At 43.4% G+C, this 25,677-nt stretch overlaps 1 protein-coding gene across 1 annotated transcript; it reads right to left on the reverse strand.

Annotated features, from left to right (window-relative positions):
- Nucleotides 1–9,703: 9,703 nt before the first annotated feature.
- On the reverse strand, nt 9,704–23,966 carry Hif1an (hypoxia inducible factor 1 subunit alpha inhibitor). Its single transcript, XM_005333681.5, has 8 exons — nt 23,790–23,966; nt 23,272–23,522; nt 20,537–20,685; nt 18,452–18,597; nt 17,523–17,629; nt 17,058–17,121; nt 16,700–16,810; nt 9,704–15,712 (listed from the first exon to the last, which is right to left on the reverse strand). Exons 1-8 carry the CDS (start codon nt 23,964–23,966, stop codon nt 15,668–15,670), a joined length of 1,050 nt encoding a protein of 349 aa, XP_005333738.1. The 3' UTR covers nt 9,704–15,667.
- Between the last annotated feature and the right edge of the window lie 1,711 nt (nt 23,967–25,677).

The raw sequence follows: 25,677 nt of genomic DNA on the forward strand, positions 1-25,677 counted from the left end.
TACATGCAGATGGGTGAGTGGCAGTCAGAAGGTACCCAGAACTTCCCCTTCCACACTTTCTCCCTTGACGAACTATCTACAAGCAAGACTTCAAATTTAACTAGCAACCCCATAGAAATGACCCTCAAAGGGGCCCCATTTTATGTATTGTGCATGGGGGTATTCAATGAATGTAGACTGATGACTCCCAAATCAGTACTTCAGTTCTGGTTTCCAACTGGCAGCACAAGCTCCTCACTGGACATCTCCTAGAGTCCTCATCATCACCTTAAATTCACTGTGATCACCTTGAGTGCCAAACCAGCCTGCCTTTCTCTGAACCACCCCCACCCCAGGTCATGCACCTGCTAGACCCAGCCCAGCCTACTCTATTCATTCACTTGTCCTCACACTGGGCATCTTCCTCAAAATACCCATCATTGTCTCTATTTGCCCATGTACCAAACCCCAGACCAGCCCATGCAACTTTATGGCTAGAGTTTGTTCTGATTGGCCCCTGGTGGGTTCCTGATTCACCCCCTCCCACCCCATCTTTTTCCTGGCTGTGTGGGTGATCTTCCATCACATCCTTTATCCAGAATTCAGGGCTCACCACTTCTGTGCAGTGGCGCCCACCTGTGTTCACAGCTTTATCTTTCCTCCTCTCCAGGAAGCCTGTCCTTCTACAGGGTACAATTCTCTCTAGCCCCTCACAGACCCCCAAATTTCATTTTGATGCCAATACCTGTACAAGCTGCTCCAATCACAGACTGATTGATACTCTTCCATGGAGTTAATGTCTCAACACCCTTTCCAGCTGTTTTTCCTACACATCTCAACTGAGGTATGGATGATCACTATTAACACTCTTGGATTCCACCCCAAAAAACTCCTCTAGGTCATTCCGATAATAAAACTATCCCTGGTTGGGAACCATGGCTGGGTGCTATTCTTTCACCTTTCCCCTCCCCAACAATTCCTTGAATAGTGGTTCCTCCATACTAGATACTGCTTTAAGCCCTCTACATATATTAATCCATTTAATCCTCATAACAACCCTATGAGATAATATTAGTATTATCCTTGCTTTTCAGATGAGGAAATTGGGGGAGAAATTAAGTAACTTGCTCAAGGTCATCTACCTAGTCAGTTGTTGACTAAAAACATAAAGTAGAAAGCAGATTTGAGAGTTGAGGAAAAAAATCTTTCAAATACCAACTCTGATTTTGACCAAGTTACATTCTCTCTCTGAACCTCAATTTCCTCATTTGTAAAATAGTGATAACAAAGTAGCACCTAGTTCTTCAGGGGGTTTATGAAAATTAGTTAACAAGGAATACTCTGAGCACAGAACAGGTGCTCCCTTTCTATGCTTCCTCATGTTCTTCCCACCTAGAGCCTGCCTCAGATATTTGAAGATAGTAAGATAGTGTTCACGAGTTCACATTTAAACTCAGGCTCCAGGGTCCAGGCCATACTGCATGGCCAGCCATAGACTCTTCTTTTCTCCCAGTGAGGCTCCTCACTATAACTCAGGCTGCTACTCAGCTCGTTGGGATCAGGTCAGACCATGTTTGCTTCATGGTGCTCTCAGCTGCAGAGGGTTAGTCTAGCCCCAGGTATATCCCAGCCTGGCTCCACTGCACCCCAACCCTCCTGGACAACATGGTAGATGTTTAGATCACTCCTCTGACCCCCAAATTTTCCACAATAGGAATTCTACCTTCCTCAGTGTCCCTCCATTCCAGTCACACTGGTCACCTGACTAGAAGTAGTTGACCAACTTTGATTCCTTTTAAGAAATCAGAACTTGGGCAACATGACTTTGCCTCTTTCTTACTATTTTTGAGGCTTTAGTCTCTTCCAGGGCCTGGCTTTCTATCTCTCCTTCCCTTTCTAGAACTTTGTTCTTCTAAGCAAAGATTCCCTTTCTCTCCTTCTCTCCCTATGGCTGATAAAGATTGGCTGCACATCATTCTCAAATTCCAACCCATCTCCAGCTCTCTATGCACTTTCCAAAGGATAACCTGCAGCTGTTATACTTGCTATCTCCATTTCCCTCTCTAACCCCTTTCATTCTGCTGACTTTACTCACCAACTCCAGTGACCTTCCTGGGTTGCTTAGCATATCTCTTGCACCCTAATTCCTCTTCAGAGTTGAACTGGGTGACCAGACCACCTATCTCCTTCCTCCCTCCACCTCAGTGACCTCCATACTTGTAGGTCCATTTCTACTTACTGGAAAATGTTCTCTGGCGTGTTCGCACCTACCCCTGAAGCCCCCTCCTTTTCTCCTTGGGTGCTCTTACCTGCCAAATCCTTGTTGTCTCTACTAAGTTGAGGCCAACACTAAGTTTCTTTTCTTGGGCCTCAGAAACATAGTTTCTGCTGCAGCCAGACCCCTAGGCTCTTCTCTCAATCTGCCCCAACAGTGGTCCCTGCCTTCTAATCAACCTTCACTGTCCTCCAAGCCTCAGATAAATTGAGGCTGTTATAATTTAGCTCCCTTGTAGATCAACATGTCACATTCTTCCATCTCAGTGATGTTTTCTTCATTTTCATAAAATCATAAGCAGATAAAAACACTAAAAAATAAATCTTTCCCATTTTAAGGTGCATGTTTAGCTGCCCTTCTCTAGGAAACTTCTTTTTTAGGATCTGATTGACCTCTGGCCTCCTAGATGTTTGCCAGCAGAACCTCATGTCTAACTATGGTGTCTCCTCTCTCACACCAGACTTGGGATCCTCAGACCTTAGAAAACTGAATGTTCACACAGGTATCTACTTCCCTAGGACAGAGCTGGGGGAGATTGGTATCACGTGATGTGCAAGTTCTCTTCTAGCTCTAGTTCTCTAATCTAGTTCAAGGATTTGGAATTTGAGGATTCCTTCCAGAATGGTCCTCTGGGAAGATCTTCAGAGTTCCTTGGAGGTGTCTTCACATACTGCAGACAACAATGTGTTCATAAGCTGCTTAGAGGGACACCCCCACTTCTGGAGAGTTGAGACTTGGCAGAAACCAAATGATATTTGTTGAGTCAAATAATATTTTGTGTGTGGAGGTAGAGTCGAGGATGGTGTCCTAGAGACTGACTCCCTCTCAAGTTCATCAGGAAATCCAGGACCGATTTTTGAAAATCTCCTCACATAAGGTAACCTTCCTGTATATACACACATTAGCCCCACTTATAGTTGAACTATGAAAGTTCCCCTAGAAGCTTTTGAGAAGCATCTCTCTCTCCTCTTAATCTAAAATAGAATAGTCAGTATCCTGGGCTCTGTTTCTCACCACAAATCACAAGGCATGGCTGCCCCCACGGGGCTTCATTGAGCATCGCAGTCTCCATTTCCTGCCCTCTTGTCCCCATCATGATATAGCAAACCTCCATCTTCGGCCCTCCAAAACACTCCAATGTTCTTCCTGTCTCCGACCAGCTGTTTCCCCTTCCCTCTATCCACCTGTTACACTCTAAGCCCATTCCAACAACTCATTATATTCAACACTAATATTCCGACACCTCCCACTATCAGATGACACCTGAACCCCTTTATGACCTTCTGTTATGTTCCAATCCCCAGGGCTCAAGCATCCATTGGGAGATTATTGTATCCTCATCTCCAGATGACCCCTCCCCACCACCCTGGCTAGTCATCTGGAGTGCAAACCTGTGTACTCGTGTCAGGCCAGATCCATGATGGCCACACTGTCTAAGCATGGGCTCTGAGGTAGAAAACTAATGTATGCTGGGTAGCCTTCTACTTTCTAGATTAGTTTCTCAAAATATGATCAGAGAGCTGTGGACAACAGAATCATCAGGGGAAACTGGTTCAAAATACCCTGGGTCCCACCCAGAAATGACTTTCATGGTGGGACTAGAAGTTTGCATTTCCAACTGACTTCTCTGGTGATTCCTACACTTCAGAATCATTGCCCTAGATGTCTGATCTTTCTGACAACTCTGTGAACTTGATAGTGTTCTTTTACTTCAGTTAAGAAACAAAACAGAAAGATCTTAGGTGAACTGGTGACAGCCACACAGTCAGTGGCAGAGACCAGTATTCTGGCTCTTTCGTGACCCCACAGCAATGGAGCTCTTGGTGGTGGTATCCATTCTGTCACAAAAGTGGTCCATTGCACCAATAGGTCAGCATCAAGGCAGAGAGGACACGTGCAAACTAGCTCAGAAGGGGATGTGTGGACTCAACAGGAGCCACATCTGGATTCCACGAGTGTTTGGACTGCGGGAGAGCTTCTCCATATCTCTGGTCTTGCTACACCATTGCACTACCTGTGCATAGTGGGCCCGCGGGCTCCCCACAGTGGGGAGTGTGGGAAGTATAGCTGCAGGCCGCCCGCCCACTCCGCTCCCGTGATTGGCTCAGGATCGCTGCGTGGAGCATGTGCGCCACATTGTGGCCGCTTCAGGAGAGGCATATCCCAGGGGAGCAGGTGGAAAGATGGGCTTGAGATCCAAATATTCAGTTTTACCTCCCACCGTACTGCCCCGTTTTCTTCTCACCCCTACTCTCTAAGCTCCATATTAGACTTTAATTTCTAATCCAACTCAGGACCGCCAGGGACAGGATCCGCAGGCCAGTGCTATGGTCACCCACAGCAAGTGAGGTAATGTAGACCCCCATATTTCACCTAAATCCCAGAAAAGTGCTTCTTATCACTCTTGCCTGGGGTCAGATTATAGACTTACATCTTTCATTCCAGAAATCCCAGCAATCTCTGGCAAATGGCTCACAGTGTTCACACCTACTGCCATGCTATCAAACATTCTCTGACTTTTAATTAAAAAACAAAAAACCTCGAATTGAACCCAGTACTCCAAGGTGGCCTGACCATCTCAGAAAGCAGTTAGGGTAAACACCTCCCTTGATCTGGCTGCTCTGTTTTGGTTAATGCAACACATGACTGTATTAGGGTTTTAGCAGTCACATCACACAGTTGACTCATATTGAGCTTGCAGTCAACTAAACCCCCCAGGTCTTTCCTCCATGAACTGCTGTCAAGCTGGGCCCAGCACCCCCACCCGGTACTTATGTCATTGATTTTGTTTTAACCTAAGTGCAGGACTCTACATTTATCCCTGTTAAATTTAATCTTGTTGGTTCCAGCCCAGTGTTCCAGCCTGTTGAAATCATTTTGAATCCTGACTCTTTCATGCAAAGTATTAACTGCCCCTCCTAGCTCTATCACCTGCAAACTTGATGAGCCTGCTGCCTCGGTCAGTTGTCAATAAAAATGTCAGACAGAACACAGGCCCAGACTGAGCCCTAAGGCATACTGCTGGAGACTTCCCTCTAGTCTAGGCTGACATGGATCCATTAATCAACCCTCACTGGGTCTGGCTCTTCACCAAGCTTCATAGCCATTTGGTTCAGATGTTTGCCTCGTCTACAGATGAGAGGCTATGTCAGCTGCTTTGCTGAAAATTTCTCTTGCACTCAGCTGTGGTCCAGGGTCACACCTAGCCTTTCTCTGTCCTCAAACATCCAGCATCTTTTTTTTTTTTTTCCTAACAGTAGCTTTAGGAGACTATAGGTTTTCAATAGTATCCCTTCCTGCATGACTAGAGGTAATGTTTCTTAGCCTTCCTGGGTATATCTCTGCTGTTTCAAATTCTATCACACAGTGGCTTCTCTGAGATGTTATTCTCTCTTTAAATTCTTTCTCTTCTTTAGGCTTCTCTGCCTACAGTTGTATAGTGGCCTTCCTTGCCTAAAAAGCTTCAGTAGCCAAGTTAAACTGTAGTTGGCTTCTGCCTCCATCCTTCTCTTTTAATCCCAAAACTTCCAAACTCACTTCCTACTTTGTTTAAACCTTCAGCAATCTGGCTTCCATTCCTCGAATCAATAACCACATTGACCAGGCAATGTGGTCAATGTGGGGATGTATGCAGTGGGGATGGATGCAGCAGATTCACAGCCAAGCCAGAAAAATCAGATGTGGGAGCTTTACAAATTGAGTTTAGAACCCCTTAGAGACGAAGGTCAGGCAGTCATCAAACTAAGCAAGTGATCAAGCTCACAAGAACTGATCAGGAAGTTCACAGGGCTTAGGTAAAGTGTCTCATAAGATAAGAGCAACAAACATTAAGTCCAGCCTGGGAACTTTCATTTTTCCTATAGGGTCAGGAATCAGTCCTCAAGGCAGGTCGGTTGGGAAGGCAGCCCAGCTGGAGTGGGGATGCTAAGAGCATACAGGAGGGCAGGGTCTGCCCTTTTCTTGGGTACTTATCCTAGGTTACACAGCATCAGCTGTTAGGAATCCCTAAGAACCTTGAAGTGAAGAGGTTACATACGCAAACATCTTTGTGGGCCAGACAGGCATAAGGTCCAATAATGAGTGGAGACTGTGACTAACTGGAAGGAACATGAACAGAGGGACAGTTGCTACTCAGCTCCAACCAATTATTGTCATATGGGAAATGTGATTCATTATTGTCAGAGAAGTCAGAAATCTCTTAAGATGAAAGTTTTTGACCTTTAGTACTGTTAATTAATTTTAAAAAATCTTCAGAAACATCTATTGGCCAAACAAAAACATGTTTGCGGCTGATTTGGCTAGTGTGGGGAATCCTTTGGCTACTGCTGATGTCTAGTTCTTGAAAAGGCTAAGTGACTTCAGTGGAATCACCCATGAGGGTGACGTTTATGTTCTATAGAAACAATTACTCATCAATTACTTTGGGTTTAAAAACATACTCAATTTTGCAAAGTTACAAACCCCAAATCCTAGTTCTTAAGTTTTTAAATTTAGCTTCCAAGTCATATTTTTATTTCATATTTGGTCAAAGGTAAACTCTTATAATCACTTAGATGCTATTTTAAGTTTTCATTTATTTGATGAAAACAAACCTTCCCAAATACTTGAATATTTCTATCCCCAATAAATTGTTTATAAATAAGTAAATCTTAAGTTACTTATTTGCATGTGTGTGTGTTCTGCCACTAAGCCAAATCCCAGCCTTCTGAAACATTTTGAGACAGGGTCTAAGTTGCCCAGGCTGGCCTCACACTTGCAATACTCTTGCCTCAGCCTTCCAAGTAGTTGGAATTAATAGGCATGCACTGACTAGCCCCGCTTTAAGTTATTTTAAATGTTCTAAAACTCTATTAATAAACTTGGCAAAATTTAACTTAAGATTCAAGTATAAATACTAAACAATTTTTAGTTGGCATTACAAGGCAAACCTGTTTTTTTTTTCATTTATTTCTTTTTGTTATATAGTAGACTGCGAACTGTAATTCTAACAAATTCTCTTCCATGTGAAGGACTCAGAATAGTAACTGCATAAATTCCTTAAAGCAGAGTAATGATGTGGGTCTGACAAGCATACTTATTCTTTGTTCTAAGACCTCCATCATTAAAAATACCACCAAGGAAAGAATCGATGCCATACCATCTATTTTTGGGTTACCTTCTCAGATGGCTTAAGCTGCAAAACAACCAGAAACACTGGTTGGGCCACTGACAAGATTGTGATAGGATCCAAGAATATCTGTTTATAACCCCATAAAGCCCTATGACAGGGCTTCCATTATGTATCAAGATAGTGGGTCAGCTCATATTCTGGTTTGATGCTTTTCAGCACCTATCTGTGCTTTCTCACAGACACTTAGAACCTCTTGACTGTCACATACCTTGACTAAGTAGTACATTCTCTTGGCTCTGAAAAATAATTAAAATGTCTTATCATTGTGATGATCTTTGCTTTTCCTCCCCTTTCTACATGGTCCATTATCCTTAGAGGTTTTAAGATGATACCTGGCTGAATGCAGCATTTCTCACAGCTTTGAATCGTGGTTACAGTTCCTAAGGTTCTGTTGACAGAACTCTGGTCTCCTTACCCTTACCTTGGTGTCCTGTCCCTGTCTGGCTTTTCCCTCAGGCACTCCTAATTCACTTTCTCTCTTAAGACTACACCTCTCAGAATCATCGTCTGCACTCCACTCCCATGTTGACTGGATGACCACTCTATGCCCACTATCGTGGAGTCCACCCGACTCCCCACCTACACACTTCCCTAGGGCCATTGATCTCACCCTAAAGAAGTGGGGAAGCCTGGTATGTTTCACACTAAGACATGGACAATTGAGTCCTCCCTTTTATGCTGGGTAAAGGAATGCTTCCTAAGGAGAAAAGAACGTAAGAAAGGAAAATAACATTTACTGAGCACTTTAATGGGCACTAGGCACTGAGTTAACTGTTTCACTTGAGTTGTCTCATTCATTCCCAACAGCCACATGAGGAGACCTGTTAAGAAATCCAAGCTCAGAGACATTAAGTAATTTGACAGTCTCACTGTTAGAAATAGGCAAAACCAAGATTCAAACCTAGTCCTTGTAGCTTCAAAACTCACTCTCTTGATCACACTATTGCTTTTCCTTCTTAAATCAAAACCTTACTAGTCAAATACTAGCAGAGTGATAGTATTTTACCAAGACCATGAGAGGCTTTAATCTGGAATCTGGTATAAGTTTCCTAACCTCTCTGTAAAAGCTCTATCAAACCCCCACTCCCAATAACAATCCAACAACTGACATTTATATAGTGCTTAGTTTACATAGCATTTTCACATATATAGCCCCACAAAGTCTGGGAGGAAGGTAGTATTATTAACTTTAAAGTTGAGGGGACTGAGGCATAGCGAGATCAACACACCTGAAGTCACCCAGCCTGTGCAAAGTACATCTATGTTCCACACTGAGGTTCACTGCACCCAAACCTTATGTTCTTTCCATCCAGCAGTTGTGTCCTGCACAGGCACCCTCCCACCCTGTTCCTCTTGTTCTTCTGGGGACAAAATTGCATTCCAGAGCCTAGATCTCCCTTCATTCCTGTTCAAGATCCTACACTAGCAGAACTAGTGTAGTTCACCTCCAAACCTAGTTCTTGTTAGTGAATCCTTGTGAGAACAATGGCCATGCCAACTATAACGTGGCTGGGGTTTTGCTCAAATAACATGGTCAGAAGTGAAAATTCAAAAATTTGCAAAGGTACCATTCCCAGCCCTGACCTTCCAGTCCCTTCCATGTCTTTTTATCTTTTGTTTTGCTTCCCCCACCGCAAGTCACCCTTCTGTGATTCTACTTTTAACATTGTATCCTGAGGGTTAGAAAGGCCCTGCTTCTAGCAGTTTCTACTTTTGCACTGACAAAACCTGTTCAGTCTTCATGATAAACCTGTTTCCCAAATGCCTACCCTGATCCAAGGGTTTAAAAACATCCGCACAAACCCTCATAACAATGTTGCAAACTACATGCAACCACCTATCCCTCACAGGAAAGGTGGGGAAACTCAGTGATGTTAACTTAACCTGAAGTGACAGAATTAGGGAGTGTCAAGTGGGGATTCAAAGCCAGGAGTCACCTCCAAACCTAGTTCTTGTTAGTGAATCCTTGTGAGAACAATGGCCATGCCAACTATAACGTGGCTGGGGTTTTGCTCAAATAACATGGTCAGAAGTGAAAATTCAAAAATTTGCAAAGGTACCATTCCCAAACCTTTGGTCCTCTGCTTCTAGGGTAGCATGGACATCTATGTCAATCCCATCTCCTACATCTCACATGGCACATGCTGTACACATCCCAGGGTCTCCTTCCTGCCCTCTACCTGCCACTGCTACCTCACACAAACCTTCAGTGTCTCTTTAGGGAACTATTTCCTTACTCTCTCTGATGTCTTTTGTTTTCATTAAATGTGTTTCAGATATTTTTAATATTGTTGAAAAAAATTTTATTAGATCATTCCCCAGACAGCAGTGGTGACAGTGTCCTTGCAAGTCATCAGTCAACAAAGGGTAGGGACTGGTACCATGTGCAGGCAGGAGTGATGCTCAGGAGCTGATCAGTGTCTCATGGTGTGAGGAGGCAACAGCTTCTCCAGGTGGAATGGGGGAGTTGCTCAGTTGCCTGCTGCAGCCTGACACTCAGAAGAGCTCAGACCCAACTGCTCCACACCCAGGATCCAGGATGCTGTGTACAGCAGTCTGAATCTGAGTCTGGCTGAGCAGGCTGAAAGGCAACTCACACTTCTTTAGGATGGGTTTAGGTACTGAGACTCTTTTGTCTCTAACTCAATGCATGCTTCTCAGGCACATTTCTCCCTATTCTTCCTATGCTTATTTCAAAAGGGAAGGAATCACTGGAAATTTGTTTAAATATCACCAAAACCAAGTCTCACAGTAAGTCATATAATAAATGTAACCACCACCACCACCACCACCACAGCTGTTTATTAAGTGCTTGCCAGGCACTGTGCTAAAGCTTTACAGACATTGTTTCGGTTAATCCAACAACCCTGAGGTAGATATTTTCAGTGGCTCCCTACCCCCACCCCCATATATCATTAGAGTTGAGGAAACTGAGGCTCAGAGAGGTTAAGTAAATCAACTGAGGTCAAATTCAGCTAGTAAGTAGCAAAGCTAGTAATCTGAACACATCTGACTCCAAAACCCATGCTTTTAAACACTATGCTAGATTTTTCCCATTGAAAGGAAAAGGGCACATGCTCCTTCTCAAAATATTAGAGAGATTTTTGGTGGGGAATGGGGAGTGTTTTTAACTCCCTAAATCAGCTCTTGTACTCAATTCTTGGAGGAATGGAGAATAGTCTGGGGATAAGCTAACCACTGGGCCCCTTTCTCCTGTTTCCCACCCTCTAGGGCTGTTCTCATCTGACACCTCCCCATTCTTGACGCCAGACTACTCAATATGCTATTTTCCTTCCAGCAACTACTAAAATACCAAGGTCAGCCAAACTTGGTGACACTGGGCCAAAGACCTGAGAGAATTTAGGAAACATTCACAAAACACCCCTCATCCCTGAACTGCTGGACCCTAAGGCACACAGATGCATTTAGATGGAAACACAAATTTCCTTTTTTTCCCCAGCTTTCCAAGCCCAGCGCCATTCTGGGAATCTCCTGACCAATCTCTCCCACCCTTTAGGTCCATCCCCTAACCCATCCTGGAGGCCTCACTGATCATAAACTGGTGAGCTTATGGCTGACAATTTCTGAGAGAAATGTTCCCCAAAGTGCTCTGCAGGGATCCTTTGACCTATAAGGATTAGGCAGAGCTGGCCGAAGGACAAGAAGAAAGAACTTCAAGTGTGAGACAAGATAAAGGTAAACCAGGATATACAAAAGGAACAGCAAAAGGACAGAGCAGACAGAACAAAGAGGGACTAACCAGGGGTAAATCAACAGAGCTACCTGAGGTCAGAAACAGAAGACGGACCCAAGAGAAACAGGAATGACCCCAGAGAGAGGGATCCTAGAGACGATCTATCCAAACACAAAACCAGTGGAGTTTCTGAGGGAAGGACAATTGGGAAAAACGCTTTGGTGAAGGGGCCACTGGAGAGCCTGAGCAGAAAGAAGCTGAGTAGAAACTAGGGGAAAGCTCTGGAAAAGGAAGCTGGAACATTCCTTTAGAACATGCAATCTGAGAAGACACAAAAGGTAAGTGAGCAGGGACAGAGGACAAACAGCTGGAGGTCTCAAAGAAGGGGGACATGCATTGAAAGGCAAGAACTTCTCAAACTCCCTCAGTTACAACCAGACACACCCCACTATCCATCCCATTTATTTACAACTGGTAACTGAGGGTCACTGACAGCAGCCCTTGTTAAATTCTGCACCAGATATTGAAGGGTAGAAGAGCCACAGGTAAGGAACTTATGGAGGAGATACAGCCTAATTGTTGGCAACTTCACTTTCCGAGAGACCCACTGCCTTCACTTGAGGGAGCCTCTGATCTAAGGAGCTTTCTGAGGAACAAATACCACTTGGTGCCAATTACTAATGTCCTTGAAGTTTGAAGGGACAGAGAAGAGAGGTGAGATGAGGTAACAGACATGAAAAGATCTTGTTAGGATCCTTTCTCCATATCCTAAAACTGAGCAGTTAACCTCACTATTAGGTCACAGGTTTGAGCCAGGGATTTCAGTGCTCTCCACACAGCCACAGCTGTGTGTGTTAGGGGGGATCAATGTTGATGGGAGAGGTCTGGGATGAGGTCCCTACCTGGAGAGTCCAGAGCTTCAAGGAACCTAGAAAGCTGTTCTCTCTACCCATCTTCCTCCTCTCTCCACATTGGTGTACAATACATATGGATGAGAACCTTTGCTTCTCTCATGTGGTTTCCTCTCCAACTAAGCAGAAATTCCTGGAGTTTCATAAAGAGCAGGTTTTATTCACACACCCTGATGTGCTGGAATGTGACAAATACTTATCACAGGTGGGGGGATCAAGAGTATTGACTACTATAGAAACATCTCCCACAAACAAAAAACTGTTATTCTTTACCCTAAGGCTTCTCTGGGACACCCATCTATCTCTATCTCTGTTGGCTCAAACCCAAAGATGTCTGTTTCTGTATCCATCTCAGGCTGAGAAACAGGCCCCTAGTCTGTTAAGAAATACAATCTCTGCCCACTTGTGGTAACACTGAAAGGGTATCTGGCTCAGAATTCTCTGGGGGACAGAGGGAGTGTCTCCCCACACTGGGCTGGCCTACTGGTAAGGATCCTTCCCCTCTCTGTCTTCTAACAGATTCAGATTAATGATCGCTCATTCCTAATTGTCAAATTTCTTTTCCTTCATCCTGTGTCTAATCACCAGTGACAGAAACCATTACGCAAATGAGAGCAGACGACTTCCCCCAACTGTTCGCGTTGGTAAAAACCTTGTAATTTAGAGCTCTGATTTGTAGGGGAAGCTGGTCTCCCCCAGGCATCCTGGGCATCTGCTCAACTGATGCCCAGAACAGCCCTTCCTCCACCCCCAAACTCCAACCCCCCAACAAATATTTGACTTTGCAAAACAGTATTCCCTCTCTACCTATTGGTATAAAAATGAGAGCTTGCTGCATGGCTGACCTCTAGAGAGGCCCCAGTCCTCCTTTTCCTTGGTATGTGGCTTCCTGTGCTACTGGCTGGGATGGGGGCAACAATGTAGCAGTAATGTTTCATCTGCTAACAAAACTTGAATCTAAATAGTCCTACTCTAGGTGAGTAAAGGGAAGAGCTCCCATGTCTTTCCCTTGGGTAGGGGAGCAGCAGACTATGAATCAAAACTATGGATCATCTAGAATTAGAGCTTCAATTCTATGATGCAGAAGCACACTAGGAAGGCCTATGGAACCTATTCAAGGACATACCGTAACACAATAAAAAACAGAGCTCATTCCCCCATAGCTGCTCCTAGCATTCCTAACCTGTAATATGGCTTCCCAAGCAGTTTCCCATGTCTTTAGCTATAATCTATATAGGGGTATCACCCCAAGCTGGATCTTCACCCCCTTGGACTGCACCTGTAAGCAGCCACTAGAAGGTAAGGCCTAGGGGCAGGGCTGTGGCACAAGGGAATAAAGGTGGAAGAATCAACAATTTGGTGGAAAGGAAGGAGCAAGGGTTTGCAGCCAAACAGACTAGGTTTCAATCTTGATTGCCACTAATAACTTAATCTCTTTGAGCCCATTTCTTCATCTGTAAAGTGAGAATACCTACCTTGCAGGATAGTGAGGAACAAAGATCAAAGCACTAGGCACATATTAGGTGTCTAAAAATCAGGGTGGCTATTATAATTTCTCAAGGATCAGGAACAATCCTGCAAAGGTTCTCTCCCTCTTAACCACCTTAGGTCAGACCTGTGTTAGAACAGCACCCTGCGAGGACCAACCAGGTGGCACCTGATGCCCTGCTTCATCTCATCCACCTCTTTGAGGGATGAGCCAGGAATGCAGCAAACCTGCTGAGGAGAATGAAAATAATCTGCTCTTTCCAAGTGTGATTATGGTCAAATTTATCCTCTGTCTTTCTCTTGCTGCACTCCTCTTTCCCCAGAGAGATGGAGGCATGGAGTTCACTGCAATCACATTTCCCAGCATTGGCTGTATTTGAAAGGGCTATACTTGAGAAGGTACCATGTCTGCACAACCATACTGTATCAGAAAACCCCAGGATGGGGTACTAAAATGAACACCCTCCCCAAAATACACACACAGGTGCGCACATGCACACATATATCTTCTCAGTCCATCAGGGCACTGTAAACTGAGATTCAGGAGTGAGAGCCACAGCTCAGACACTGGAAGTAAAACCTTTGGCCGAAAAAATAAAAATGGCGGGAGGGAATAAAATCAGAGACTTCCAATTTCCTCTTCCCTTCCAAAAAGAAAAGGATGTCAAAGATGGAACTGGAAGTAAGTAGACTCTTACTACCATTCTGCCCAATTCCAAGGGCTTCACTTCCACTGAATAGATGTGAATGATGGCCCTTTGACTTGTGTAATACTCTGCTGCCCTGCTGTAAATGCAGCCCTGAGAGGGGTTCCCATGAGTAGCTACTAATAGAAAATGAAACTACTTCCATGCTCTACCAATTACCCTACTGAGGGTATCAGGGAACATTACAGCGGGGTCTGGCAGAGGCGCTGGCTTAAACAGGCAAGGCTACATTTTTTGCCCTTGCCCTGAGGTGAATGACAGGTAGTGAGTTAGCTGCCTAAGCTTGACCCCATTTCATCTACTCAGCCAGGAAGCTCAGCAGTAGAGAATATGGCCTGGACAGGGAGGGACATAGGACCCAGAGGCTTTAGCCAGTCAGCCTCAGGTAGGTTGTAGTGAGACTGAACCAACATATGATGGCTAAAATCCGAGTTAAAAAGCTGCAGGCTGTCAGGTAGTACTTCTGGGGGCTCACACTGTATTATCACACTGGAAAAGGTAAGCTGTAGAGAACCTTAGTAAACAGGGAGGCTGGCCAGTGTGTACACATGCATACCAGTGTGTAAAGAAGTATATGCGTGAGTGTGCACATACAGGCGCACACACATACACACAAGCTTGTACCCCTAGAGCCTAGAGAAGCCACAGCTAGAACCCCTGCTGATACCTAGCAGAGGGGCAAGAGCTGGTGCTGAAAGAGAAAAATTGTGTTTATAATTTGGAACGTATACACAATGTTAGGTTCTTATGTTCCAAGGTTCCTTTCTATGTATGGCTTAAGCTTGGTGGTCCCAGCTGGAACCCTATCTAATCCTCTCCCACTGGAAGGCTATTTATATTTAGGCTCTCAAAGGCAAGCCTCCCTTTCAATCTCCCCCTTAGAGTACCAGTAGCCATTCCTACCCAGTCTAGAGCCTGACTGCAAAAACTGGCAGGAGACAGATTGGCCTAAGAGTTGGACTCTGTCCCTACAGCCCAGTTGCAGTGGAGGTCCAAGAGCATCTCCTCTCTCAGGCTGAGGCACTGAGGTTACAGGAGATAGGGCTGAGAGCCAGACCCAGAAGAAGAGAACGATGAACAGAAACATTATGTGTGTGCATGCACACATACACACACACACATACACCCTGAAGTTGACAGACTAACAAACACAGACGTGATAACAACCAGAAGCTGGGACTCCACACACTGAATGCAGAACTTTAGGGGGTCAGAGAGGGAGAGTGATGGGGCACAAGAGGCAAGGGTGAGAAGTTCCTCCAAATGGGAGTGGAGTGCCAACCACCCTGCCTTGCCCCAAACACCTGCCTCCAGGGCCATGGCAAGAGTCCAGTCCATTAAGTGCAGCGTGCAATACTAGTGCTTGGAGTCTCCTGTCCTCATCAACGAAGCGGTGTGGACGGGATAGCAGTAACCTGGCAGGAGGCCTGGACCCCTGGCAGGCTAATTGTATCGGCCCTTGATCATTGTGTTCAACAAAGGTCCCACCTGTAAAAAGATAGGAGGAGCCAATCAGAATTGTCTGTCCTCTAGTCCTAGAAATTGAATTAGGAATTTCTAGTGATATTAAATATTCAGTCAAGGAAAGGGAAAAAGTTTTCATTCAATCCTGTGAACCCTCTAAACAACCTTCCTAAAGGTTAACCCAATATTGTAGACATGACCCATCTTGGAGAGCTATCTTGTATTACCTTCCCTATCAAAACATCCTGTATCTGTAAGCAGCACCAACAGACAAGAGAAGGTCAAAAGAACTAATAATCTCCAAACACCCAAGAGCAATTCTGCGTATTTCTCCAATGTGCCTAAAGGATGCTGAATGTAGCCAGGCCTGTGACACACACCTGTAATCCCAGCAACTCAAGAGGCTGAGGCAGGAGGATTACAAGTTCAAGGCCAGCCTTAGCAACTTGGTGAGATCCTGTCTCAAAATAAAAATAAAAAGAACAGGGATATATTTCAGTAATAAAGTGACCCAGGGATTCAATGCCCAGTACAAAGAAAACAGCTAAATGCTTCTGTATCTTCAACAAAAGGCCATGTAATTGGGTCTGGTGCCATCTCCCTACTCCACAGGCATCTGTGGATGCCAAGGTTACCCACAGGAAGGAGGTGAGAGCATTTCAAATACAAACCTCCCCCATTTACCCAATAGGCCAGTGCTGTACCTGCGTGGGAAGCAGGTTTCAACACTACCTAGAGCAGCCTTGGCCAGCTGGAAGAGCACACGGAGATGCTTTACTGCACACTTTCCGTTCCAGAAGAATCCCCTCAGGGGTCCCCAGCTGGCACACAATCCCCATGGGGAACATTACTACTAGCATGGAACAGATTATAATTGATCCGCCATTCAAGCCCAGCCCTTACCAGAAAACAGGATTTTTAAAACACACCCATAACCTCTATGGAGAGAGAGGACATCAGATACTGAGCGGAGGGAGTTATGTTGAGAATGTCACACCAACTCTGACTTACCTCTTGTGGGTTCCCCAAAGCCTCTCCAAGCATCTTTTCAATGTTTCTCATTATGGCAACTTTCTGATGAGCTTTGAGAGGATATTCAATTCTCTTAGGGGTAGGTGCCCCCTACAAAGAAAGCAGCAGCTCAGGAAATGCCTTTAGCAGTAGGTACCAGTGTCACCCACTCCTATACCATTCTCCCTTCCAAGAAACTAATTCAATCTTATTCCTCTTCATCTCCCCCAAAGACCTGAAGAATCACCTCCAGGAACAGCCAACAACTTCACAGAAGCCCCCAAACCATTTATTACACCTACCTCACCCCAGCCTCAGTTTCATCTGGGGGGAAAAAAAAGAAACCAACCATATTCACCTTATACCAGAAGTTCACAGTGATGGTAATTCCCCCTTTAAGTAATGACTCTATGTGATGCCACCTGCAAGAAAACAAACAAGCTCCTGTTTACTTTTCAGATGAAGGATAGAAAATTAGATACGAGACCAGTTAAAGGAAACAGCAAAGATGCAATTTTTATGCTCATCCTATAAAACACATGGGCTACAGGCAGTAGTGTTCAGTTTCTAAACACCAAAAAGGCAAGAACAGCTTCTTCAACCAAAAGCCCTGGGATCTCTTTAGATTTGAGGAATGGTCCTCTTTTCCTGGAGATAGGATTGTCATTTCCCCCATGGTCAATATGCTCACATTTGGATATGCCAATGGTCCTCTAGACCACATAAGAGCAATCCTGCTACAACTTAATAGACATAAATAAATAAAGCTTTCTAGGGAATGAGGAAGTTCCCAAGAGGCACCCATCCCTAGCCACTTCCTCACCAGTACATTGGGATGTAAAGAACATCACCAGGGCCAACCACTGTTTCATAACCAACCACGTTTTGGAAATTGGGGAACCTCTCGTAGTCAGGATTGTCAAAGTCCACCTAAGAGGTTCAAAACAAAAGAAAAAAGAGCAGTCAGTCAACAGTTTCTACAAGTAATCACTATATACTAGTTACCTTGGTACTTAAAAAAAAAGTAAAAGATGCCTTTAAAAAAGTTTTTAGAATTTATATCTAGCAGAAGACACAATGCACATTAAACTCTCTTTCAGAGAACAACATAAGGTAGCCCATCCTTGAATGTTAAATGATAAAAAATTCTAAGCTTCAGTGCTTCTGAGATCCAAAGACCTGTAAGGAATTAGGACTCATCTGTCAACAACCCTTCAGAAACTTTTCCCCAAAGAACAAATTCTAATCAGCAAAGACTCCATGAAGTAGCAAGGCAACTTTCTCCTCAAAAAGGAGAGGATGTCTGTAGCTGGCCACAAAGGCAAACACAAGCCTTACTTAGGTCCAGGAAACATAGTGATGTAGCTCAATTCTAGTCATCTTTCTCTGTATCAAAAAGAAATAGCATATGTGACAAAAATAACAATTAAATCCAATGGAGGTATATGCATTTTATTCCATGAACTTGTATGCCCATCAGAGTAACCTGAGCCCACTAGCGTCACTGACGGGGTCTGCCTCTGAGAACTAGCTCCATGGGCTATTTTCACTTGTAAACATCTGAGGACCAGCATAGAAGCCTGAATTATGTGAGCTGTACTATGAAATTATCCTCAGGGCTTATCAGTAAGAAATGATCAACCTGTAAACCAAACCTGCTACTGGGAAGGAGAAAGACATTCCCACCATTTAATTTCAAAGGCATTCCTAGAATCTAGAGTTCTACACCCTTCTCAGACCACACAAGCTCACCTGGCTCTGTCTGTCACATGGGTGATGAACAGGATATGGATAGAGGCACTCAAACTGATCCGGAGGGAATAAGATGCATCGCTTATGGCCTTTTATCTGGGCAAAGAAGTTCTGTTGCTCATCATAGTGAGCAGGTGTCACATTTCCTGCAGGACGAAGGACATTTTCTTACCTAGAGTACTGGTTCTAGTGTACAGGCTAAACAGAAAGCTCAGGGCTGGAGAGAAACTCAGCCTACCCTCCCAGTTAAGGGTCCCAATCAAATTTTAGACAGAATCAGGGAAATTACAATGCCAATCTTAGCAAATTAGATGTTACATTTTTATAGATAGTAAATCTAGAAAACATCACAGGTAAGGGTCCACCATCAGCTAGCAAAGTAGATATTTCTAAATGATGGTTGCTGTCTATACTGTAAGCAAGATCAAAATGTTACAGTCTGGCAGGGTAAGATACTACGTATACTTGTACCTTCTTGACTATGTCAAGAATTCAAGGGAAATAAAACAGAAATGACTAGTCAATGCATGCATTATCTACTCTGAGGAGTTAACCTGTCATTTTAAGTTGTATGAATAGGTTTTTGCTTTGGATAGCTCTTTTGGGGCCTAGAGATTCTAAGCCTTTGCTCCCACTTCACCATTCATGTGGGATGCAACACTTTTCAATGCAACACTGGGGCTTACTGGGGCGGCTGACTCTCACTAGAAGGAAGCTTATCAGATCAGTGAAGAGGTTGTTGTATAATTTAAATTAGACACATTACTTAAAATGCATAAATTAGTTCTCCCCTAATGTTCTATGTCCCACCTACTCATAATTGGATCACATCTGTATCCTTTGCACAGTCCTTGAGTAGAACACACACATCTACACAGAGTTTAGAAAACACTCCCAGCCCAGCCTGGGTATGCCAAACAGTTGCCTTATTAACTAATGAGAGTTCACATGCATCCTCAAAGGAAAGGTGCTCTCTCATCTCTACCTGAGGAATTCACTTCCCTGCGCCCTACTGTAGGAAAGGAAAGTAACAGAAAGGTCAAAATCAAGGAAACCAGAAATGGTTCATTCCTGGCAGACCAATTAAGAGCTGGTTTCACAAGCCATATTGCTGGAAACTTTTTATACCCACTGTAGCAAAGGATTCAAATCTGAATAAAGGACAATGAAGGGAGAAGAGACTTCAGAGCTCAGTAGTGACTGATGAGTAATGACTCTGCTTCCTTGTTCAACAAAATTTATTTACTATTTGTTAAGTATGGGCATGACACTGAGCTAGTATGGAAATAAAAATGAGAGACAATGATCCTGCCCTATAAATAGTGTTCTTTCTCCTGAATGAAGTTTAAATGTTTCCCTTTTTATTCAAAATTAAACAAAACAAACATACACCAGAAGAATACACTCATGTATTTGCTTGTATGTGTATATAATTTTCTGGCAAGAAACACAAGTGACTAATAACATGCAGTGTCTCTAAGGAGAGAAACTGGGGCAGCTGAGAGACAAAGGTGGAAGACAGACTTATGGCTATGTTCCTATTTATGTAGGTATAAATATCTACCTAAGTGGTTGAATTTATATTAGAAAAATAAATTTTCCCAACTTTTGACTGGAATAAAAATCTTCTGAATATAGACAGGTCCGAAAGAGAGTAGCAGCCTTTCAGAGAGGTCCCTAACGTCTCAATGTATGTACTTACACAGATGAGGAAGGGCAAAGGGAATTTTTTGTTTTTGTTTTTAGAATGCATGAATCTAGCTTAAAATTTATTCACATTTCATTTTTGTAGCTATAAGATAGTATCATATTCCTTTTGGGGTATGAGGAAGCTGAGGCTTAAAAAAGTTCAGTGACTTGTTCAGAGTCATGGAGGATGGGGCTGGGGCTGAGCGACAGCGTACTTGCCTGGCATGTGTGAGGCATTGGGTTCAATTCTCAGCACCATATATAAATAAATACAATAAAGGTCCATCAACAACTAAAAAAATTAAAAATAATAATAATAAAAAAAAGAGTGGAGACAGGATTATAAAACAGGTTTGTGTGATTTTAAGCCATGATGCTTTCTGAAAGATTTCTTACCTTCCATGCCAATGAGCAGCAGGTTAGAGGTCAGCTGCCCCCAGCCACGTTTTCCCTGTTGCTTATTAATCCAGTTCCAGTTAAAACCCAAGAAGTCCATGACGATCTTCCTGCCCACAGTGTCATTGAGTGTTTGCTGCAGATACAACCTACATTCCCCATGAAGAATATTCCATCAGTGCCTGCGCGCGCGCGCGCGCGCACACACACACACACACACACACACACACACACACACACACACACACACACCTGGCATGACCTCCCCATATCTGGAAATACAAACCCAAATCCACACCACACCAGCATCTCCCGCAGAAAACAGCTATAATCATGTAATTTTAACCAACATGAGCTGGGTACAGTGGTGCATGTGTACAATCTCAGTTACCTAAGAAGCCAAGGCAGGAAGATCACAAGTTCAAAGCCAATCTGAGCAATTTAAGGAGAACTTGTTTCAAAATAAAAAATAAAAAGGGTTGGGGATGTAGCTAGTTGTAGAGTACCCCTCGGTTTTGGTTCGATCCCCAGTACCAGAAAATAAACAAAGTCTCATTACATTGCCCAGAACAGTCTTGAATTTGTGGGCTTAAGTAATCCTCTTGCTTCAGCCTCCCAAGTATCTGAGACTAGAGGTATATGCTACCATACCCATCTCAGAAGTGAATTCTAATTTAACTTCTATGAGCTCTGTTCAACATCAACTTTTTAAAAAAATTCTTAATCTTTTGTGTCACAGCATAAATCCTTTAAAAATCCTAGGTTCTCCACAATGATGTAATCACACACAGAATTTTCACACAATTTCAAATGCCTGGAAGTATTTCCACAAAGGTTAGAATGATGAATCTGCTTTGTTCTAGAGACTCACTCTCAAGGCCTGAAACATCTCCTTTGGCCTGTGATAGCTATGTGGTAAACTATCACTGTTCATCAAAAGCTGGTCCCACCCTGTGGAGAAGTTATTCTTCCATACCTGCTTAAAGCCAGGCATGCTTATTTCACTTGCTTTGGCCAGTGACACATCCGGAGAAGGGACTTATGTTGCTTCCAACCAGAATTTTAAAAAACAGTCTACACTATTCCACATGTGTTTCTGTCACAGCAACTACAAAGTTCCAGGTAGTAGCTACTGGGGCTATTTGGGTCTCAGAGTGAACAAGATAATGTAAGAACAAAATGATGTGATACATGATGAACATAGTAGGAGTAAGAAACTGTTGTTGCATTTCCCTGAGATCTGGCTTGAAATTAGTTTATCTTAACTGATCCAACAGTTATCTGTAACAGCATTCAACAGTTGAAGTACAGAGGACACCTCACTGGGTGCATGCCCCAGGTTCCTAATATACCTGAGGAAAGTCACAAATTACTTAAGGGATATAAAAATGTATACACATTTGATCAAGTTCCATAAGAAACATTAATAAGAGAGCAAATTTGAAGAAGAGAGAGAAGCAGCTCTGTCCTGGTCCTAAGAATGGCAAGCCCCTCAAGGGCTCAAAGGCCTCTCACTGCCTAATATCATAATAGTTAAGGCAATATTAATTAGAAATCTTAGTAAGTTGGAAACACTAGCTACATGGAACCATCAAGACTCAAACACAACCTCAGGGTTCTCCCTAAAGATTATCATGTACATATTTACACAAAAAAAATTTACAAGTAACACTTTGAGTCAGGGACACTCCCCAAACATAAACCTAAACAATATTCCTATTATACTTAAACAACCTGAATGGTTATAGTGAAGTTAGTTGGTGTTAAAGTCAACTGATAAGGCAAAACCTTATGGTCATTCACCATGAAGTCTCAATGACTGTAACTGCCCAGAGGCAACCTTACAGAGTGCAAAGCCATCTGGGACCTATAGAAGATGCTATCCTTTTAAGCTGGAATAAAGGAAGAAGAGAAGAATCATTCTCCTGAATGTTTCTTGTGTTTGCTATCTATCACCGATAACTGTGGAACATCAAGTCTCCCTTCCATTCTAATTTTCTGTAAATGAAGAGTTTCCCAATACACATTTAAACCAGAATCACAACAAACTATACAACTTTTCATCATGAACTGTCCCCAGTCAGCACAATACTTTAGGACAAAGGCTGCAAACTGGCTATCTCAGAGCTAAATCCAATGACAGACATTTTTGTTTGGCCCCTGCAGCTTTTGGTTAAAAAAAAAAAAAAAAGTGAGACTACCGCCTACATTTAAAAGTCAAAAAATTTTAAGCAAATAAAAAAATCCTCATTTTGAACCTCTTCAGAAAAATCCGAATATCTAGTAATCTGCAACTGCCCTCCCAAATGGAAACAAGCAAAGTAATAACTTCTCACTTGAACAGAGTATATGTGTGTGTATGTATATATACATACACACACACACACACACACACACACATGACGACTTCAGCTTTATTAGTTTCCATCCATTCAGCTGCCTGACTCTTCTAGACAACTGTGGCTCTCCCTGTATGAAGATGAGAAACTATTATAAAGATTCACAGCTTAAGTCTAATCATTTTTTTATCCCTCAGGCTAAAAAACCAGCTGGTTTTAGTTCCAAGAACAACTAAACCCCCCACAGGACAGAACAGTCAAATATTCACTTGTCAGATATACAGATATGGAAGATACCAATCTCCACTCCCCCAACTCTACCACATCTTCAAACAAGTTCAGAAAGGAAAAACGGATGTCTCAAATCCAGTGAAAAACCAAGATCTGGGAACTTACCTCTCATCCCCACCTTGCTGCTGTATATCCTGCAGTTTCTCAACAAATTCATGAAATTTCATTTCCTCCCTATTGGACCTCGGTTTAAAGTTCTGGAAATTAGCCATCTTCTTCTCATCATAGTACAAGAACTTGTGAGTGCTGGCACTGTACACGGAAAAGTCCCCGTTGCCAATATTCTCTTGTAGGTATTCAAGATCCCATTTTAGAGCAGGATACACAAGATTTGTGTCAGTCAGCACTACAGGTTCCTAAGTAAAAATATTGGATGAAAAGAAAGAAAAGAAATCCCAAGGTGCTAGAGAGCTCTCCTCCCATGATTCAAACTACTTCCCAGCTTCATAACAATCTCTCCCATAAGGAGTACGAACTCCTTAAATCCATTTTTCCTCTCCATCCCCCTTTAAGTCCTAATCCACAGACCGGCCAGTCCCCACCTCTCTCACCATTCGCCCCTGACCTCTCCTCCCAACTTGGTCTCTTTCCCCTCCCACTTTAGACGCAGCCCCGCCCCCCACCTCATTTTCGATGAGCTCCTCCGCCCGGGGGTCGCTCTGACTCAGACGCGGGATGGGCCGGGTCGGGAAGCTATAAGTGCGCAACTGCGATTCATCCCAGGCGGGGCCCAGGGCTTCAGCCTCTTCCTGGGGCTCTCCAGATCCCGAAGCTGCAGCCTCAGCTGCTGTTGCCGCCATCTCTGCCGCTAGGGACGGCCCCGCCGGAAGCGGAAGCCCCGCCTATTCCGGACAAAACCCACAACGGAAACCATAGAGACGAACTGCAAGAAAGAGCTGTCCAAATAATACATTCAGGACGCGGCGCGGAGGCCTGGGGGAGCTCCTCCTAAAGGTAACCTATAGATCTGCATCCTAGGCTCCACTCCTGGAAAACTAGAGCTAGGCCTCAGTCCCACGGAATAGGGGTGGTCACCCAGTAAACTAATCCACAAAATATTGTACCTCTGTGTTCCCAGACCTACATAAGAGACAAAGAAAGAGGAAAGTTTAAGCTTAAACTTTACACGCATAGATGGGGAGAGAAGCACACTTGACCCACCTAAAGATGTCAGAAGGAAGAGCAAATTGCTATGTTGATAAATGTTAGGCAAAAGCTGCTTGAAGGTTGAGGCAAAGGATATATGGCAAGTTGAATTCCTTTAAAATCAAGAGAAGAGCTGGATGTGGTGGTGTGCTCCTGTAGTCCAGCTACTCCAGAGGTTGATACACAATCTCTTGAGCCCAAGGCAAGCCTGGGCAACATAGTGAGATCCCATCTTTTTTAAAAAAATAAATAAAATAAACCAAGGTATCATTAGATTTTTCTGTCTATGCCACCATCTCTCCTGCTTGAATATATTCTTGCCAATGGGAACAGTGTTACTATTAGTGGCCAATCATGGGCCTCTCCCATTTCCAAACAATCTATCTTGGTTATAAAAGGTCTTATTAATTACTCTTGCTTACTTAGTTCTTATGGCTGACTGTGGAAGGCCAAATTCTAAGAGGGATCCCAAGATTTACACCCCGTGTTGTACATACCATGTATAAATCTCTCCCCTTAAAGGAAAGCAGGACTTGGGAATATGAAAGGGTAATACACTAATAATTAGATAACATTATATGGCAAAGATGTAATTAAAGTCCCTAATCGGTTAATTTCTGAGCTAATCAAATGGGAAATTTAGCCTGGTAGGCCTGAATTTATCACTTAAGCCCTTTAAATCTGGGCCTAGGGCTGAGGATGTACCTCGGTGGTACAGCACTTGCCTAGTATGTGCAAAGCCCTGGGTTCAATCCCCAGCATCACCCCCCCCCCAAAAAAATCTGTGACAAGCGTGCTACCACTTGAGCCACATCCCCAGCCCTAAATATATTCTTTTTAAACATATGCAAAAATCTTCAACAATATAGTAACAACTAAATCTAGCACCATATATAAAGTGCTACATACCATGACCAAGAGAATTTATTTCAGGAACACAAGGTTGATTCAACATCTGAAAGTCAATCAAATGTAATATATTAATAGGAGAAAACTACACATGATCATCTCAATATACACAGAAGTAGCTTTTGACAAACTTCAATACCCTTTCATGATACAAATAGGGTTCCAAAGGATACCATTGAGAGAGTAAAAAGAAGCCAAATGACTTTGGAGGCTGGGGCAGGAGGATTGCAAGTTCAAGGCCAACCTCAGCAATTTAGTGAGACCTAAGCAACTTAGTGAGACCTTGTCTCAAAATTTAAAAAAGGGCTGGGGAAGCTTGGCACGGTGGCACACCGCCTGTAATCCCAGCAGCTTGGGAGGCTGAAGCAGGAGGATCAAAGCCAGCCTCAGCAAAAGTGAGGCACTAAGCAACTCAATGAGACCCTGTATATAAATAAAATACAAAATAGGAGTGGG

This window comes from Ictidomys tridecemlineatus, chromosome 1 (assembly GCF_052094955.1).
Source record: "Ictidomys tridecemlineatus isolate mIctTri1 chromosome 1, mIctTri1.hap1, whole genome shotgun sequence".
Taxonomy (NCBI): Eukaryota; Metazoa; Chordata; class Mammalia; order Rodentia; family Sciuridae; genus Ictidomys; species Ictidomys tridecemlineatus.